General features: G+C 40.9%; 1 protein-coding gene across 1 annotated transcript in view; it reads right to left on the reverse strand.

Moving 5' to 3' along the window:
• Nucleotides 1-11565, reverse strand: part of LOC140994255 (protein kinase C-binding protein NELL1-like) — a 255459-nt gene extending 243894 nt beyond the window's left edge. The window contains exons 1-2 of the mRNA XM_073463824.1: nt 11517-11565; nt 10865-10993 (exon numbers count right to left, since the gene is read on the reverse strand). Coding sequence (XP_073319925.1) covers nt 10865-10993; nt 11517-11565 — 178 coding nt within the window. The remainder of the gene's footprint in view (nt 1-10864; nt 10994-11516) is intronic.
• Nucleotides 11566-18287: the final 6722 nt, after the last annotated feature.

Raw genomic sequence — 18287 nt, forward strand, 5'->3', positions numbered from 1 at the left:
GACCCTCGTAAAAGGATCAGTCCCAACCATACGGGACCCAGCAGCTGCACCCGAGCCACAGGTAAGTGTCGCCACGTGTTGATAGTATTTACAGTTGCCTACGAGTATGGTGACGTCAGCTTGAAATTGGCTAACTAGTTAGCTCCGCTTCGGTCCGCTATGCGTCGGCGTTTGAAGCGAGTTTAATGTTAATAATATTACGAGGGAGCTTGGTTGTCACGGTAAAAAGTCTGGAAACGTGCAGACTGGAGACAGAGACTATGCGAACAGTGTCCAAGAGTTTGGAGACTGTGTTGGAGACAAACACAGCTTTCGCTAGCTGTTTTTAGATGTTACCTGTTGCAGGTCAGTGTTGGATGGGAGCCGGGTGGTTGTGTTGGGGAGTGGGGAGTCTCTCATGTAATGGTGGACAACACACAAATTCCTGAGTGTTGGCTTATTAAGCTTATACAACCAGTTGAACGACAGCATCTCGGCGAGCCATAGCGACACATTGACCGTAAACATTAGCGCATGCTTCCGCTAGCGTCAGCGGCATCCTCTCCCTGAGAGGGGCGTGTAGCAGGCAGGGCAGGCGCTGACAGACGGAGCTCATTAGCATTAAAGGTGCAGGCACAGAAACAGCCTGCTCTCAGTAGAGCTCACTTGAGCGACTTTTAGACAGCTGACATTCAGGACCAGGATGGGTTTGGGGCAATACATTTCGAATACAGTGTTGTTGGACCTCTGACAGCTGTGTGAAATTGATGAAAAACAGTATAATATGGGACCTTTTAAGTATGTCACCGTACTTGCTGTTGCTACTGTGCTAGCATCATTACTGGAGGTACCCCTCTAGTGTCTTACTATAGAGAGCAGAAATGCCTGAGTCCCCTGTGAGAAGTGTCAAGGTCAATTTGTTTTTTTTGTTCTGTAAGTAAGGTAACTTATATCAAGTTAACACGTAGTTATAACACAGAGCATGGTTCTGTTTCTGGCCCTGCAAATGCCAAACTGATGCTAGAGGTATAAGTAGAGCCTCAAAGTTCAAAGTTTAAGAGATAATTTCACCCAAAAAATGAAAATTCAGTCATTATCTACTCACCCCAAGTTTTTTTTTTGTTTTGTTTTTTAAGTTTTAAAACAAGTCCCCCATCTACCTTGGTTGTTTAAGCGAATGCTGCGACTCTGTTTTGCTTTAAAGCTCCAGAAATGTTTTGTGAACTGCAAAACTTCACCCAACTTTCCATCAGCATGGGGGTAAGTAGATAATGACTGAATTTCTACATTCACAATTCCGTCACCATATCTGACTGGGATCTCTCTGCCCACGTTCGTCAGACCAATCAGTCCCTTGATGCGTTTTTTTAGATATCTTTGCAATCTAAAGAATTGTAATTCTTAAAAAAAGAATGTCATTCTGTCTTTGTATTAGGCCCCATCACCAGTATGACGGTGAGGTTCAACTTCAAGTTTTCATCAAACACCTGCTGTCTTTTCTCCACTAGCATCTAGACTCTGTGGGATCCTGTCTTATATCTGTGTCCTACTTCACCATTGCTATATAATAAATGGATCCCTGGGTCAAGGGTAAGATGTCTATCGATTTTCACAAAAGTCTGCCAGATCTTGAGACATCAATCTGACAGTAGAGGCAGCATCTTTTTAATTCTTTTTCCACATCAGTAAACTGCTGATTAAGTGTGTAAATGTAGAATTTACAACCCATTTGGTGCTGGTGGTAAAATAGCCCTATAACACGTGAAGCCAGGTACATCGAGCTTTTCCACACTCACATCTTCTGATATCAGATCGGAGTTGTAACACAGTCCCTTGTGGTTGGGAGGTGACAGAGATGAAAATATACACCATTACAGATAATTAGGAGCTCTTCTATTCAGTGTATTCGATGACAGTAATCATTGTAATCAGCAGTTATCACTCTGCCCTGCATCAATTCGGTCTTAGAAACTTCAGGGAACAATTTCTCCCATCTGCAATTAGAGACCATCATTATTACAACTTGTTAGAAGCTGAAACCAACTGTCAGAATTATTACAGACATCAAATCAATCATTCAAAACATTGTAAAATTGAGATACTTTTATTCTGCACCTTTCTGCAAGCTCTGTAATATCAATATGACCTTAAATGACAAAATTGAAATCTAAAATATCAAAATATATCTATTGTTAATAGATACTTGCAGTACCTTCATTGGGATTTACTGGTCTCGACTGAAGTTTTGTTACCAGGAACTTTTGGTCAAAAAAGGCATCAACAAAGTTCTTTCCTGGATCCCCTTCTGTAGACCCAACCTCAACCTGCTCCATCTATTCATATTTCATGGTGAGATTTCGCAGTGTACCATCCCCAGCTCGCCTTTATGTACAAGTGGAGAGAGTGATACTTATCATTCTGTTTGCTGGCTGAGGAGAAAAGTGAAAACTGCCTCTTCCTCAAAACCCAGCACACTTTGGGGTCTACTTTCTGATCCTGTGACTATAGAAATTGGTATTAGTGTTTCTTGTATGACTGGTACACAATGAGGGACTGACAACAAAACCTGTCTACTGCTGATGTTTTAGATCAATTTTTAATATAAGACATAATTTCTTCTATCTGGCTCCATTGTAGCTGCACAAAAAAATACCTTTCATGTGTTAATATATTTTCAATAATGGACTTTTTGAATGAACCATGGAAGTGATAATCAAAGTAGTAGTGAGCAGGTTATACAGGACATACAGATTATATTCTATTTCTTTTAGTGTAAGAAAATCCCATGAAATATCCAAACCAATAACAAATTGATCATAATCAAAAGTTTTGTCCATATGGCCAAAGCATCATATAGCAAACCCAGATTGATCAGTAGCACAAGGACAATTCCTAGTAGCCTGTCCTAGTAGCAGCCACCTTCACTCAGAAATGTTGACCTTCATAATCCCTGCCTGCACAGATGTATCAACACAATGTTTCATCCGTGCATTGAGTGCATATGGCTGAGCAGCGAGGAGAAAAAATGGGCAGCACACCTGCAATACAAAATGTAGGAAAATTGCATATAGGTTCATGAGCAATGGTTTAAAATACTAAGAAATGGCATCAATCCTTAATCATGCTGGAAAGCAGGACATAACAATACATAAAATAACAAGGAAAATGAAGACCTGTATCCTCTAACCTTAATTAGGATGTGCAATTGACTGATTTACAATCAAAGATGCCTGACTGTTCTCACTATTTGGATGTTTTTTAAACCAGTTTTTGTGTCATAATAAAAATAAAAAATGTTATTAGTATGAACAAACCAAAAAAAAAAGATTCCTGTCCTGAATTTTTTATCATAATAGTGCAGGTGTTTGAATTAATCAGAAAAAAGACCTCAAAGATGCATTATTTACTTCTGTTTGTGTAACTCAAAACTACAGCGTCAGCTGTGATGGGAAATTACTTTTTAAAAAAGCAAACCACAGTATTTGTGACCTGTTTGTATATCTTCAGTAGGAACAAATGGGGATCAAACTGTCAACCATGTGATCATAGGAAAACCCACTCTACCTCCTGAGGCACAGACAAGGTTTTGAAGTTGGAAAGTATTGAGACGGACAAATGGTTTTGTCCTTTTCATGGGATTTTTGCTTAGATTATTTTCGCTTCAATTAAAAGGTGAAAAGCCCTTATGAGTTCCTAAAAGATGCTTATTAACATTATTATGTGTTAATAAGGCTACATAAGTGTTAATAATAGCATTGTTTCTCAGATGTCTGCCCATGACGCATAGGTTTGATTGGCCAGTGCTCTTGTAGTTTGGGTTCAGTTTATTTGGCCTCTTTGCAGCCCTGCCAGTTAAATAAACATCTTTTCAAATGTGACAAATAAAATTTTGACCTTGGTTAAATCGCCCTGACACAGCTCACCTCTGTAGCAGTGTTGATAATTGAAGTTTTGAGTGTTGACATTATGTTGTCTAACTCCTGTGTTCCTGGTTTTAGGGGGCAGAGTGGAAAGACAGCAACTGATTACTGTCTGTGTCCTGCCATTAATAAAGTGCTGGCGGCCCTGGAGGCCCCTTGTTAAATAACCATTCAGTATTTCTTTTCGTCTGTGAGCAATGGCAGAAATTGAGTGATTTCAGAGCCGCCAATTTTGTTGTTTATAACACACCTATTTCGGCTTTCACAGTATATAATTTCTCCTACAACAAGTAGGGTTGCACAACAGAAGAGGCAGCTGCAGCCACTTGTGAACTGGTCCAGAAAAGATGCTGCATTGGAGACCTCTGATGACCTCTGTATTACCACTCTGCTCTCTGTGGCGTAGAGGAAAATCTGAAATGCTCTGCAAGTTCCTGTCTTCAAATTCTGGCTTAAATCTACAGTGCAACTGCACAACCACCACTTCACATTGTCAGGTGGGGAGAGTTAAAGTAATGGTGTTATAAACTATGAACTGACTTTCTTGATATTCATCGTAGCTGCAGCACATGGCTTATAATTAGGAAAATAATTGGCAAAATTATATTTTATCAGGAGACAGTCAGTGGAACAAGAAACTACTGCCTTTCGATTGTCACAGTGAGGCAAACCTTAGCGAGGCAAGTCCCAATTAGCCAGAGAAAGCACCATTTTTAAAAAGGTTAGAGTCAGATCTCAGTAGTTTAGTATATCCTGTATAACTGGTATGCTTTTCATGTGAAGCAGGATTTGTTGACTTATTCATAAAGGGTGGATACAATCCACTGACTTTGTTTCCACGTAAGTATGGATGTGTATTGCTACTCAATGCCTCCAATATATGGACCAAAATAACCGGTACAAAGTAGTATGAAATCTTCTCCAGTCTTTTATTACTTGCATTCACTCCTTTTTGTACGCTGATGTCTAATGAAATGGCGATCACTTTGCTTCACTGTACTTTAAGGGCACTGATCAATGTACTTCTAATCTTCAAAACAATGCCCAGCTCAAGATATTAGTTACTCATCGTCTAGATTTGGACACTTTTGCAGTTCTTCTTTGCGGGTCAGTATTACACTTTGAGAGAGAGAAATTTGCATTATTGCAGTTTGGACAAACCTCAAACACAATCAAGGAAAGCAACACCTTTTCACAGCAGCAACAATGATGAAATTTTAATCAGTATGTCTATGTATGTAACCAGTAATTTCACTCTTTACAACTACAATTTGATTGCCGACAACATCTTAGGTATGCATTCAAGAAATTACATGAGTGAAGCAAATATGCCTTTTTCCTTTCATGCCAAGAGTTAGATGATACGCTTGGTACCACTCTTATACTATAGCTGTCTGTGCAGTATGAAGCTGGACTAAGGATATAGTTAATTTAGCTTATAATTAAGACTAGAAACATGAGAAATGGCTAAAGAGGTAAAAGCCCCTCTAAATCTCACTAATAAACATATTGTTTGTTGAATCAGTACAAAAACTTAATGTGTAAACAACAAGCTGACCCAAAAAGCCCTTGTAATTGTTGAACAGATTAAGAAAATGAGATAATTGTTCATTAGTGAGCTTCTCCATGTTTTGGCTTCATACTAAACAAACAGATACGAGACTGGTATGACAAGTAATCGATTATACCCATTTGTCAAAATGTTGGACCATTCCTTTGAATGTTGTATTTTACAGTTTAAATATGCGCTTTGCCTCAAACTACCTCAGCAAGCTATAGATTAATGAATGATTTCATACATTTCCTGCAATGGCTTTTGACAACAAGAAGCTTTCAACTAATTTTTGTCTCAAAGGAAAACAAACAACGAGCCAGAGTTCATAGTCAACTAAAACTCTCACCCTTTTTCTTTAAAAGTCTCAAAACATGTCTTTGTTGCCGCATTGTGCTCTGGTCCATTTTTCACTCGGGTTGGCATTTCCTTTCTTACTAAGAATTTCTCTCTGTTGTTTTTAAACATCAATGCAGAGTGTCAGAACTAGAAAAAAAACTCTGACACCAAACCTGACATCTGTTACTGATGTTTTAGACATTTTGTCTGCAATAAAAACTCCATGGTTCACTGGACATATCCCAATGTAAGCTTGACATGCTTACCTTTGGCCAGATCTTAACGACAAAATACGCATTTTAAACAAAAGATGGACCGAGAAATGCAATGTGTATCCACTTCATTGAGCTGTGGTGAGGTGTTTCAAAGTGGATTTCGGCTTTAAATGAGGTTGGAAAAAAGTTTTGATAGGAATCGACAGAAGGGTCGATTAAACGTTAATTACGGACCATTTCGGTCCTAGAACCAGACTGCAGAGTTGTTATATGTGAAGCATAATTGGCCTAAAAGGCTGATAGGAGGCGTGTCTATAGATTTCAGGGATATCAGGATCAAGGATGCATTTGTTGTTACCCTTTAACTGTTTAACATTAATGATTTTGAGAAAGAGAGCCAATGAAGAACGGAGGGATCTATACTGACCTGACAGGTTCACAGATAGCTGGATCTGCAACATGTTGTGCAAGTTTCTGTTGATCCTAACAGAGTTCATACAATTCAAATAACCCATAAATAATCAACTATCATAACAGGCTTTTTTTTTTAAATAATGGTTTCAATTGTCAGAATGCTGTTATGGTACAAAGGCAAGAGCAATTTCAAATGAAAGAAATTAAGGAATATTACTTGGAAATACAAGTCTCCATACCAACAGTCCTGTGAAGCTGAAAGATCCATGACACAGTGGGAAATAAAATGGCTGGATGGATGACAAATGAAGAGAAAACTTTTCTCTTCTGAGATGTTTGTCTTTATACAGTGGTGCAAAACAATTTAAAGAGTGCCCTGAGTTTGGCATTACGGAAAAGGTCACGCTGTTACCTAAATCAAAAGGCTTTATCCTCTGTATGGTGGTCATTTTAGGATATCTGAGACTCAGCTCAACAAAGACGGACTCGGTTGCTCAAAGAGCTTTGTTCAACTTTTAATATAACCTATTGTTTCATCCATAACAACATTATGAAGGTCTGCACAGCAGATAATGCTGCCATGAACATTTATTACCTCCACATGACATTTCAGTCTCAAGCTCTTCTTCCGGCCGCAACAGACCCATGGAAACCTACTCCAATATGATGAAAGCATAAATACATTTACAAAAAAAGAAGCACTGATGATTCGAAAGGAATCCAAGGACAGTGAGACTGTTCAAACAGACCAGAGGATAATTAGATGCTATTTAAAATGAGGTCAGCCCGCACACATCCAAATCAAGACACGAACACCAAAACTGACAGCAGCATGATATGGCACCAATACATGAGCAATCACAGTTGAAAGGAGTTTCAATACATGTCCATTCACTCTGCATTTCACATTTCACACTCCTGGCTTTGAGTCAAAAACACATTTTTCTCCTGTGATGAACATGATGCACCTGGTCTCGACTCGCAAGTCTGCTTTCATGCACTCGACTACAGACCCCAAACCAGCAGAATTACAAGGGGACCCTGCCTGACCAAATTTAACTGAATATAATTTGGACACAGCCTGACTGAGGACCCGAATTTAGCCTCAGACCATCAACCAAGTGGACCCCTGAAGACTTCTTTTTAAGCCTTACCTTGTTATGCACAGGGGCTCTAGGGCTAAATGTTTTCAGCTGAACGTAAGTCAAGTCAGAGTGAGCCTTCTCTGGAAGGCAAGAATGTCTGCACTAAATTTCATGGTAATGCATCAAATATTTATTGGTATATTTTTTTTAAATGTTGTACATGTTTTTCTAAAAACTGAGCAGCCTTTTAGCCAAAGTAATCAACAGAACAAATGCTGGCAAAGTATGTTCCTGCAAAAGAACAGATAAACTGTACGTTTCTTAATGTTGCAACTTTACATTTCTCTTGGCTCAGTTTTATTTTATTTTTTTCTCATGTCACAATGCAGTGCCTATGCTCTACTTAGGTTAAGGCAAAAAGAAAACCACTAGGTTATGGTTTGGAAAACATTATGGTTTGGCTTAAAATGTCTGTTTTGGTCACCGCAAACATGGCTGGAGATGTCCAAACTTCCTGTCAAATATATCCATAGATATCCAGTGGTGTCAAATTTACAAATGTTAGAACGCTGTGGTCCTTTGTCAAATCTATCCAGTGGTTTCACACTTGTTAAAATGCAGATTCATACTGTGGTCCCTGGCTGGACAGCCTTGATGCCTGCAACTCCACAGCCATCCCCTCCACCTCCCGGAAGTCCAGTATAAACATGCAATCTCAATGTGATGACACGTTTGTAGAAATTACAATACAGTGCACAGCCAGTACAGAATTTAAGTATTTGTGGTTTGCAGAAATGTCAGCTACCAACATTTTATCCTGACTACTGGGCTGCCTTTAGCTGTCTGATGAGGAAAACCTTGTGTGATTGAAGCACCAGCATGTGATTGAAGTTGAGATATTTCACTGGTCTGGTCAACAGACCCACAGTGGGATACCACAATACAAACTGATAATCACCATTAGAGGAATTTTAGATCTAAATCAACACTGGGACCGAGGGGGGTCTGAGTAATGAGGCTGACAATCTGGGTTCCAATGTAGGATGAGAAACTAGGTCAGCAGCTTTGTTGACACACTAACTTTATTAAATACATTACAGAAGTTCCCACAATGTAAGGAAACCTGCTGATGAACAGTATCAACTACTGTATAACAAATATACAAACAGCATTGTTTTGTTCCCTGCTATCAGTGCACAGTGGGGGATTACATTAGCTCATTTCTTTCTTTTCATCACAAGGTTGGATCACATCCAGATCCAGATCGGGACCTTTGAGTAGAGGCTGCTCTCATCTGCTCTCCATAAACTGGCTTTCATGAAGAGCACTGGTGCTTCATCCTGGTGTAAACGTAAGAGAAGTGGTGCTGAAATCTATTTTCTAATGCAAACCATCTGTTGTTTGTAAATCACTGGCTAACTGGGTGACTGGAGAGGCTGGTCCCCGTGTCCAGCCAAAGACACATGCCAGAGCCCCCTCCTCTCTCTCTCACAGTGAAATCGACACTAATTGGAACACCGCATTGCCCTTTTTTCAAGCCATTTCAAACGCATCACAATATGTTCCTTGCAATTTATGCAATCAAACAGAAGAAATATGGCATTGAGCTCAGTGCACAATGTGATTGCATACACAACACATAAATCATCTTGAACAATCACTGACCCAATCAGCCACAGAGGCTCCTGTACAGCTCCGACTAGACGGCTAATCATGGACTGTTTGTCGCTGTCACTTATTAGTGCATCAACTTCTCGACTCTTTGTAAAAAGCAACTTTGCCTGCTCTTTGGAGCCATCTGGGTTACAGGGCCATGAAAGCAGCACAAGGGTGGATTGTAAATAGGTCACGACACATGCCTCCTCTCCAGCACTTGCAGGTCCAGTTTTCCCCACCGGATTAGCCTCCCATTTCCCACACTATCTGGCGGCTGCATGTCGATCCTGGGAGCCTGGAACCATAGGGAGAGTATCTTGGACTAGGAGTGTGTGTGGGCATGTGTCTCTGTGTGTCTCTGTGTGTCTCTCTGTGTGTGTGTGTGTGTGTGTGTGTGTGTGTGTGTGTGTGTGTGTGTGTGTGTGTATCAAATAAAAAGTGAGGTTGTGTATCCTGCATGGCCTCCAGCCTTGAATCTTGGATAGCTTCACCTCGGCAGAGTCGGCCAAGCTGTCCTGCCTTCATTCATACAGAGCCAGTGGCACACCGAGCCAAGCACTCTAGAAAATAGAACCGCATGCACACATGCACGCACACACACACACGCACACAAAACACTACCCCTCCACCATATGAGTCTCAACACCCAGTGCTGCTTATTTGGGATTCAAGCTATTTGTCTTTATGCCAGTATCTTTGAATTTGAATATTTTCATGCCAGGAAAGTAGAAAAGACTCAGTGTCTCTCCCCAAAACTGTATTTTATTGCACGTTGGAACCAAATTGGACCGTCATGAGACAAAAAAAACTCTTCAGTGAGAATTTAATGTGAATCGCATAGCGAGAATTTGAACATAAAGCTTTAAAAAATGACACTGAATCACTAACTAAATAAAAGAAAGTTTCAAACACATGAATAGATTTCACATTGCAGTTGTTCTGCACACAGCAAGGAACTAATCGCTAAAATAACAAGTCTCTTTACAGGCGGACGGATATGTTTCTCTTTCTCTCTTGTCTCTCGGTGTCCCATCTTCCCTCTTCTCTTTCTATTTTTACTCTCCAAGAATCCAGCCTCTGCTTGAAGCTGAGGGCACTACAGAACAAGAAAGATTGAAGAAAGTTGAACCAAATATTGTTCAGTCCTTTTCCGAGTGCAGAGAAGCAAGTGAGCAAAGTGGTCCCCTAGCACTGGTTACACATCTCAAACCAGCCTCACCAGGGTCATATCATTGCTCTTTCTCTCTATTAGGACTTAGTTTTTTTTCTTTTCCCCCAAGGATTTAAAAATTCTAGTCACTTTCTACGTGCTCCCTCACACTGCAACGCACCTGATATCCATGAACCACCAGTTGTTGTGATTACACAACAACTGGATGTCATTGGAAGCAGTCAAAGTGCTGTAGAAATCCTACACAGGCTGCGCGCTCAAGCGAGTCCGGGAAGAGCCTGAGCATCTGCTGCCTGGGACAAATTAAATGTGGAGTAATTATGAGAGGAGGCTCCCCGGAGTGTTCTGCCTCAGCATCCCGGCTAATACTGTGACACCAAAAGGTGTGGCGCTGCGTGGCCCCCTCACACTAACTAATGGAACAAAGAGCGTGCGTGTGTGCGCGCTGCAGCCATGACACAGAAGACAAAGACATTTGTGAACTTGAGCAGCGGGACTAATGTGGGAGAAATTTGTCAGCGTGCGTGCATTACCTCGAAAAAGGAAGGCTTTGCTGGTGTTGTGAAGCCCCGCCACTTGGGTAATTCCATAGGTGGCATTTGCCAGGTCAAGTTCATTGATGATATCAATCTGATAGTCTTGATCTGATCCGAAAGCCAAAACTGGGGGGAGAGAGAAATGAAGGTTAGATAGAGTGAAGCAGCGGGCTCAGAGCACGCTGAGAGGATTAAAATGGACAGTTTTTTTCTTCCCCCCAACTAAAATCCTAATTAATTTTACAAACACACTTGGTGACTGCGTATGTGCATTCCACTTCTTAAAATGGCTGGTTGTGGAAAAAGTCACGCAGTTAAAATAAACGCAGGTTATTTCGATCGCTGCCCACTGAAATGCTCCGTCTCTGCCCGCAGCCAACACCTGTGTTCTCCACGGGCTGTAGGCGCACTGTGCGCGCACGCTGAGGTAAAAGGTGTCGTCTGTTTTAACTCACCTGCATCCTGGTTGTTTTCAGATATTAACTCTACAAACTGCGCGTAATTACAAAACAATACGCTGCAGTCCAGAGACTGTCATGCTGGAGCGCAAGGTGCAAACTGAAGAGCGTAAAAGACGTTAAGAAGCGCGTGTCACTCGCAACAAAATCCCCCCATTGCGATCGCAGAGTGCCACAAGGCTTGTGCTTACCTGGTTTGGTAAAAAAGAAAAGGGATAACAAAGCCACGTAAATATCCATTTGTGTTGGAGTTACGCTGTACAGAGTCCTCAGTCGTGCGCTCCGCTGCGTGTCCACACTAACCCTCTCAGGTCCGTCTGGCGCTGTGAGCTGTTCTCACTTCGCCTGGATGTGGAGAAACGGAGGAACGGTCCACAGCACAGAAGCAGGGGTTTCCTCACTGCAAAAGCAGATCAGTTTATACTGTTTGAACGCGTCCAGTCAGCCACTAAATGACATCAACGACGACAGGCATCTGCGTTAATTCAGAATATCTTTTAATCTGAACTGCAGATTGCAATTTGGAGGATATTCTCAAGCATCAATCTGTAAAGTTCCCCCCGTTCAGACCACAGAAACTTCCAATTTTGGAAGTGAGAAAAGGCTTTTCAACAGAAAGTCGGTGAGTGGAGGATATGGGACTTCTCTGTTATAGATAGGTAGGCTTCTGCTCCCACTTGTCACAGCAGAGATTGATCAAATCATTTCCAGTCTCCTGGAACAAATTAACAACGCTGTACAGATGTTACAGTAGGACAGAATGTATGAACTGAATGAAGCTACTGTAGCCTGCACCATATTGAGTAAATTTGCTCTGTGCTTTATGGGGAGTTTGTATGATGGCATATGGAGGGGTCCTGCATCTCCTCATTGCTTTGTGCGGCATCCCCCTTCACTCCTGGATCGACTTCTCCTCCTCCCACCTCCTCCTTGCCTCAGAGAATCCCTGGGATTTATAAGCACCGTTGCTCCAGTCCCCTTTCCTCAGGGGCCGGTCCTTATTGAGAACCATTAATCATACCATTCTCCTGCCTGCCTCTAATTTGTGTACATTGTCAGGTTGTCTGGGTTACCTGCATCAGGGAGAAAACAGCGGCGGCTGCTTAGTGATTATGGCAGTTACACAGTGTGCTCCTCCTGTGCAAGAGTCTTCCACACCGGGGATGGTGTAATGTCTGCTTTGGGATGCAGGTCACTGATCCACCTTCTCAAATTAGACTGTAAACAATGGCAGCATTCGGCAAGCCTATCCACTGATCCAGAACCGAAAAAATGGTGAAGGGAAAAAAACACATTATTTGAAATTACAGGTTGCAGAGCAGCGGGGAGAAAAAGGGGAGGGAGGGGGAATTTAAATTGTTTTTGGACAGGCGCTGAGGTTTACGCCTGGCAGAATTCCTGCATTTCAGGCTTTTAATAAGTAGAAAGAGAAAGAGGCAATTCACTGTCTTATTTTAAATGTATTTGTCCAGTTCATTCACACTTTATGCCTCTTGGTGGAATTATTGCCTTTTTAGATATACTTAATATCGAAAGGCTCCTGTTGCCACCCACAGCCAGCCAAGGAGAACAAAGAAAGAACAGTTAAAAACAAATGAAATGTATACAGATTTTTGTGAGTCCTAATTCAGTTCTTTTCTTTTTCTACTTCAAATAAAATGCAAATAAGACTGTGCTGGCAGTTCATCTACCACTAATGCTGATTTAGAGACATCAAAACGTCTAAGAGGGCTACATTTAGTTCTAATTGAAACTTTTCCTACTACTGTCAGCTGGGAGGAAGTTTAGAGTATCACATCGTCATTTGAATAGACTCTTTTATCACTTCTTCAATAAAAAAATAATTAAAATCATTATGGTACATGGATAGTATGGACATGAAATCCAACAGTACTTTTTCTGTCCTATAGATTTCTGTCCTATCTATTTCTTTCTGTTTTTTGTTCCAGCAGTCTCTTTTACTGTATGAGGTGTCTTGTTCCCTGTAGCTGTCTTATACTGTTTATGTCTTTTATGTATGTGGAATGTTTTTATTGAAGCGGCATGCTTGGAAGCCGGAGGTGTCACTTTCACACTGTGGACGCTGGAGACATGTCCCCCACCGCTTTTTGAAGTGACCAATTCTGTCACCATCACTTTTTAAAAGTATAATTAGTTCAAATGTGCTAAATAAATAAACAAAAAAGCTTGCACATAGAAATGTTAACTAACAAATGAGAATAAAACATTCCAACCTGTAGTTAGGACCTGAATTACATTTCAATATAATCATTTAATGCTGTTGGCTTATGTAACCCACAAAAAAAACAAACATTCACTTTGTGAAAAAAATATCACAGTTGTAGTCTTGACACCTAGACCTTGATTGCTAATAAAGCTGAAGTTCAGTCAGAAGGACTTCTTTTCATTTTACTTCCTTTCTCTATTTATGCTTCTGTTCCTGCTTCAGACTCATTCAGGTGGTTTTCCTATTCACTCGAACCCATGTGATTTTGCCATGACCTCGGTGCAGACACCTTGTTGCTGTCAAGAGGCCACTCTCAACTGAAAAAAACACCAACATTAGTTGTTTGTTCAAAGCATTTAATGACCTAATTTCATGTTTTTCTGTCAAGGATGTCTTGCAGCCAGACAAATAAAGACGCCCCACTCTCAATGGCAGAAGTAGAAGTGGCATGATTTTTGCTACATTCAGTGTACAACTCTATTGTTGTCTTGTTGATGAGAAAACTATCCTATGGGTATCATGTTTTTTTTGTCAGAGGCAGCCTTCGAATGTTTTACAGCTTTGTGTGACTTTCGTTCTGGTGAGACTATGACAGAGCACTACAACTAGTCTGGAGGCTAGAAGACACATCTAAAAACATTCACTTTCATACAAATTAAGCACAGTTCAAACGTAGATATCTAGATAACCTTTGACCTGCAAATCAACCCTGAATCAGTGTGGTCACCGGGCTACTAACGCACTGATCGGACTGTATTTGACACATATGCTCTCTGCATTAGAGCAGTCCCAAACCTAAACTGAACATGCTGTGAGAAAGAAAGAGACACAGCGAGCGACAGGATGACAGGAAACCACGACTGGCAGTGATAGAAATACCAACAGGATTAGCCCTATAATTTAGTCCCCTTAGCCAGTTTGCAGGATTGCCTAGCTCTTTTCCAGTCCGTGCTTGTCAACACATTAAAACGGCCCGCATCGTTCCGCAGTCACACACCGTGAGGCCACCAGACGAGGTGCAACCGGCAGACCCTTTCCTAACAGGAAACAGGCGAGCAAGACACCCAATTGCGCACAAACAGAAGTGACCTCAAAAATAGCTCTCAGAAATCTCATTCGCTATGGGTCTTAGCTGCCCGGCGGAGATGGAGGGCAAAGTTTAGTATTTCTCTAAGCAGAACAGGAGCTGTTTTACACCCACAACAGGCGAGATGGTGCTCAGCCACTGATGTGATAAATGACATTCAGCAGCGCCTCTATTTTACATGATGGGGCTCTTCATGTTCCGTCATTTTCATTCCAACCTTGCTTTGGAGGTAAGAAGTGCTTTTTACCTGACACATCAGCCTAATAATATCATGGTTGTTATTATAGAAATAGTACATGTAATAATCCCTGACACGCTCTGATATTTCTAGGAATGAAGAGCAGTAGTGTGCAGTGTCAAAGTGACAGGTATACTTTTACCTTCAGTCTGGACCACCTGGCTTCAATTTGTACCTCCTAATAGAAACTGTTTGGAAGTAAAATCGTGTTCATAAAGTTATATCTGAGAGAGTGAGAGGCAAATATACTTTGAGAAGACATTGGACACCAGAAACGATCAGCTGTACTCAGGCAATTTTCTCTCATTTAAGTGTATAAAATTACTCAGAATGTTCTCTCAGAGTGCTCTCTGCAGAAACAGGGACATAATCATGTATAATCTGCAAAGACTATTGACTGATCTGCTGTGTCTTAAAAGCTGCGAGTTACAATCCAGAATTGTTCTTGTCTTCTGAGTTAAAGATGTTGTATGTGATGTGGTGTAAATCGAGTCGTGAGCTATCTACTGCGACCAAAGATGGCTTTTTAGACCGATTCATTCGATCAAATGAAAAATATTTGGCATGTCTTGTGCTTCATTTTTATAGAATTTCCTCTAAATTCAGATATATGAATACAACCTGGACTCCAAAAAAGTTGGGATGCTGTGTAAAGCTTAAAGAAAAACAGAATGCAATGATCTGCAAATCCATTTTGACCTACATTTAATTTAATACAGTACAAAGAAAATGATGAAGATGATCAAACTGTTCAGTTCAGTTCATTATCTTGACCGCTTTTTCTGTGAGGGTTGCGGAGATGTTGCTTTATCCCCCCCTTTCAGGGGGTTGCGGGGGTTACTGGGGCCAAATCCAGTTTTCATAGGGCGGAGGCCAGGGTATATCCCTGGACGAGTCGCCAGCTCATCGCAGGCCCTCTGACGGCAGAGGTTGCCACACAAGGTGCCAACTGCGCGTCAGGAGCAGTTTCAAGGATACTTCGGCATGTAGCTCAGTTCTGCCCAGGGGAGCCGGGGTTCGAACCAGCGGCCTTCTGGTCACTGGTCACCTGCTCTACCCACTGAGCTACAGCCGCCCCTAGATCAAACTGTTAAACTTAATTGAATTAATTTAATGCCTTGATTGCATCTGATCACACCCTGAGGTGATGCTGGGTGTGATCAGAGCTGAAACTACCTTCTCTGACCCAGAGAGGATAATGAAACACTGCTTTTTAAGCCTGGTGTTAAGTTATTCTCTAAGTTGAAATACTGTAATGAGAGATACAGTGTAGAATCTTGTACTGTTGAAGAGGTACTATAGATGCTACAGATGTACTAAAAAGATAAAAAGGGTTTGCTTGAATAATTTGCCCAAAGACATGAATCTAATTTTGGATGTTCTTCAAAGACTGGACTGGGAACTCACTGCTATCAGCATCACTTTGATTAATATCTGATTTTATGAAATGGCCGTTTTCTGTTTAGTTTAGTTTTTTTTTTTGTTTTTTTTGGTTCATTTCATTCATCCTAAAAGATGTACTGTACGTGCACCCTACTGTTTTGGAGTTAATGAGAGTAATTAATAAAAAATCAATCAGCAAAGATGCTGCTATTGAACTTATGTCAGACTGCATCTATCAGTAAATGTTGGCCTGTGGCCACGAAACGACTGACTGGCAGATGTCCATAACAAAATGTACAAGGAACCTCAAACATAGTCCAGGTCCATAGGTGCCATTCTAAACTGCTGTTAAGCACAGCAACAGTATATGTGCTATGATACCTGTTAACCTTCCCTGGTTAAAGGGACCACAACTTTTGGTCAGTGACAGTGGAATAAAGAGCAATAACACACTTTGATGCGTCCTGGTATGGCTTTCACTGAGTGTCCCACCAGAATTTATAGATACAATGTTTTAATTATAGTGAATTAATATGATTACAGAACATGAAGGGGAATAAAGGCCAAAGAATTATTAAATTGTAGATGTAAAGATAAATCTTAATCTTTTTTTCAATCTCAATGCATCAGTTAAATGCAAGCTTATTTGATTCCTTAATAAAAGGTATTCTAATGATCAGATTGTACCTAAAATCTTTAATTATTCTGTGGCTCACATGCCATAACTCTGCCTTGTAAGGTAAGTATAGCATGACACCTTGTTGTGTCATTGACTCAAGCAAAGTAACGGAAGGAGGACCTGTGATTAGAAAGCTCATTTTCAGCTGCTGAAACTAGAAAACTAAACGACTGTAGTTTAGGCCTGGACTGGTCATGCTCCTGGGAGCACCTGGAGAATTCAAGCCAGTGATGAAAATGCTGAATCAGGGCAGCTAGTCCCTCAGAACTGTAGATCGTCAGCTCCCCTGCCTTTACCACGCCAGTATAATCTCTTCCTGTCATTACAGGCAATTAGTCGACACACATTCACATCAACATTATGGTCAGTCAGTGTGTGGAGTGCGAGTGGCCGCAGTGTGGTTAAGAAATGGACATTACAGGGGAGAGAGACCGAGAGAAAGAGAAAAGGTAGAGCTGAGAGGGAGCATGATGAAAAGAGAAAACTGGGGAGGAAAGTGATGATAAATGCTATAAAATTACACAAGACGGGGACATGGTTGGTGTTTAAAATAGAAAAAAACATACTGGCAGGGCTGCCCTCAGCATGTCATATAATCTACCTTTCTTGAATTGATTCTATGTTTTAAAAACGTTAATTATGTTATGTAAGCTTAAAATGCAACTGCATGAAAATAATCTGGAAAATGAAGAGCAGTATACTCTTTTCTGTCAGGTTGAGGTATCTCCAGTTACTCAGAGCTACCAGAGCAAAAAAGATATGAATATTTATTCCTGTTATTCCTTAATTATGGATGTGCAATCGACTAACTCTTGAAACTGAAGACACTTTGCTTTTTTTATGTTTTTAAACTAAAAGTAAAATGTATGCTACTGGCAGTAAATAGTAAACATTAAAAATAATTCAACAGTTTATATGGTTTGTTGTGACTGGAGTGAGTATGAAAATTGGCCTGGTCTGACATTATTATCCCAGTCCCCTGCAGAGTTTATACTGCTGCAGCTTAGACTGATCTGTCTCATGTTCTGACTATGTACACTTTCAACAGATGTAATCTTCTTGCATACGATAACCCAGGTGGACATGTGAGAGATGTGGCTGTACTCTACAATGAAGAACTAATCTTCTGATAAACAGTGGTTGTTGATTGAGGGTCTGAATGTGACAGCCCAGGGAACAGAGCAGAATCCTGCTGTGCCTGCTGAAAACCCTTCATTACCCATTTATCCCAGTGTTACAGCACTCACCTTGTCCACATTCGTAGCTCACCAGCAGTCTGGTGGATGTGGTGTGCCACTGCTCTTTGTGCTGCCTTTATCTGGTAAGAACTTACCTTTCTCCCAGACAT

Source organism: Pagrus major, chromosome 4 (genome assembly GCF_040436345.1).
Source record: "Pagrus major chromosome 4, Pma_NU_1.0".
Lineage (NCBI taxonomy): Eukaryota > Metazoa > Chordata > Actinopteri > Spariformes > Sparidae > Pagrus > Pagrus major.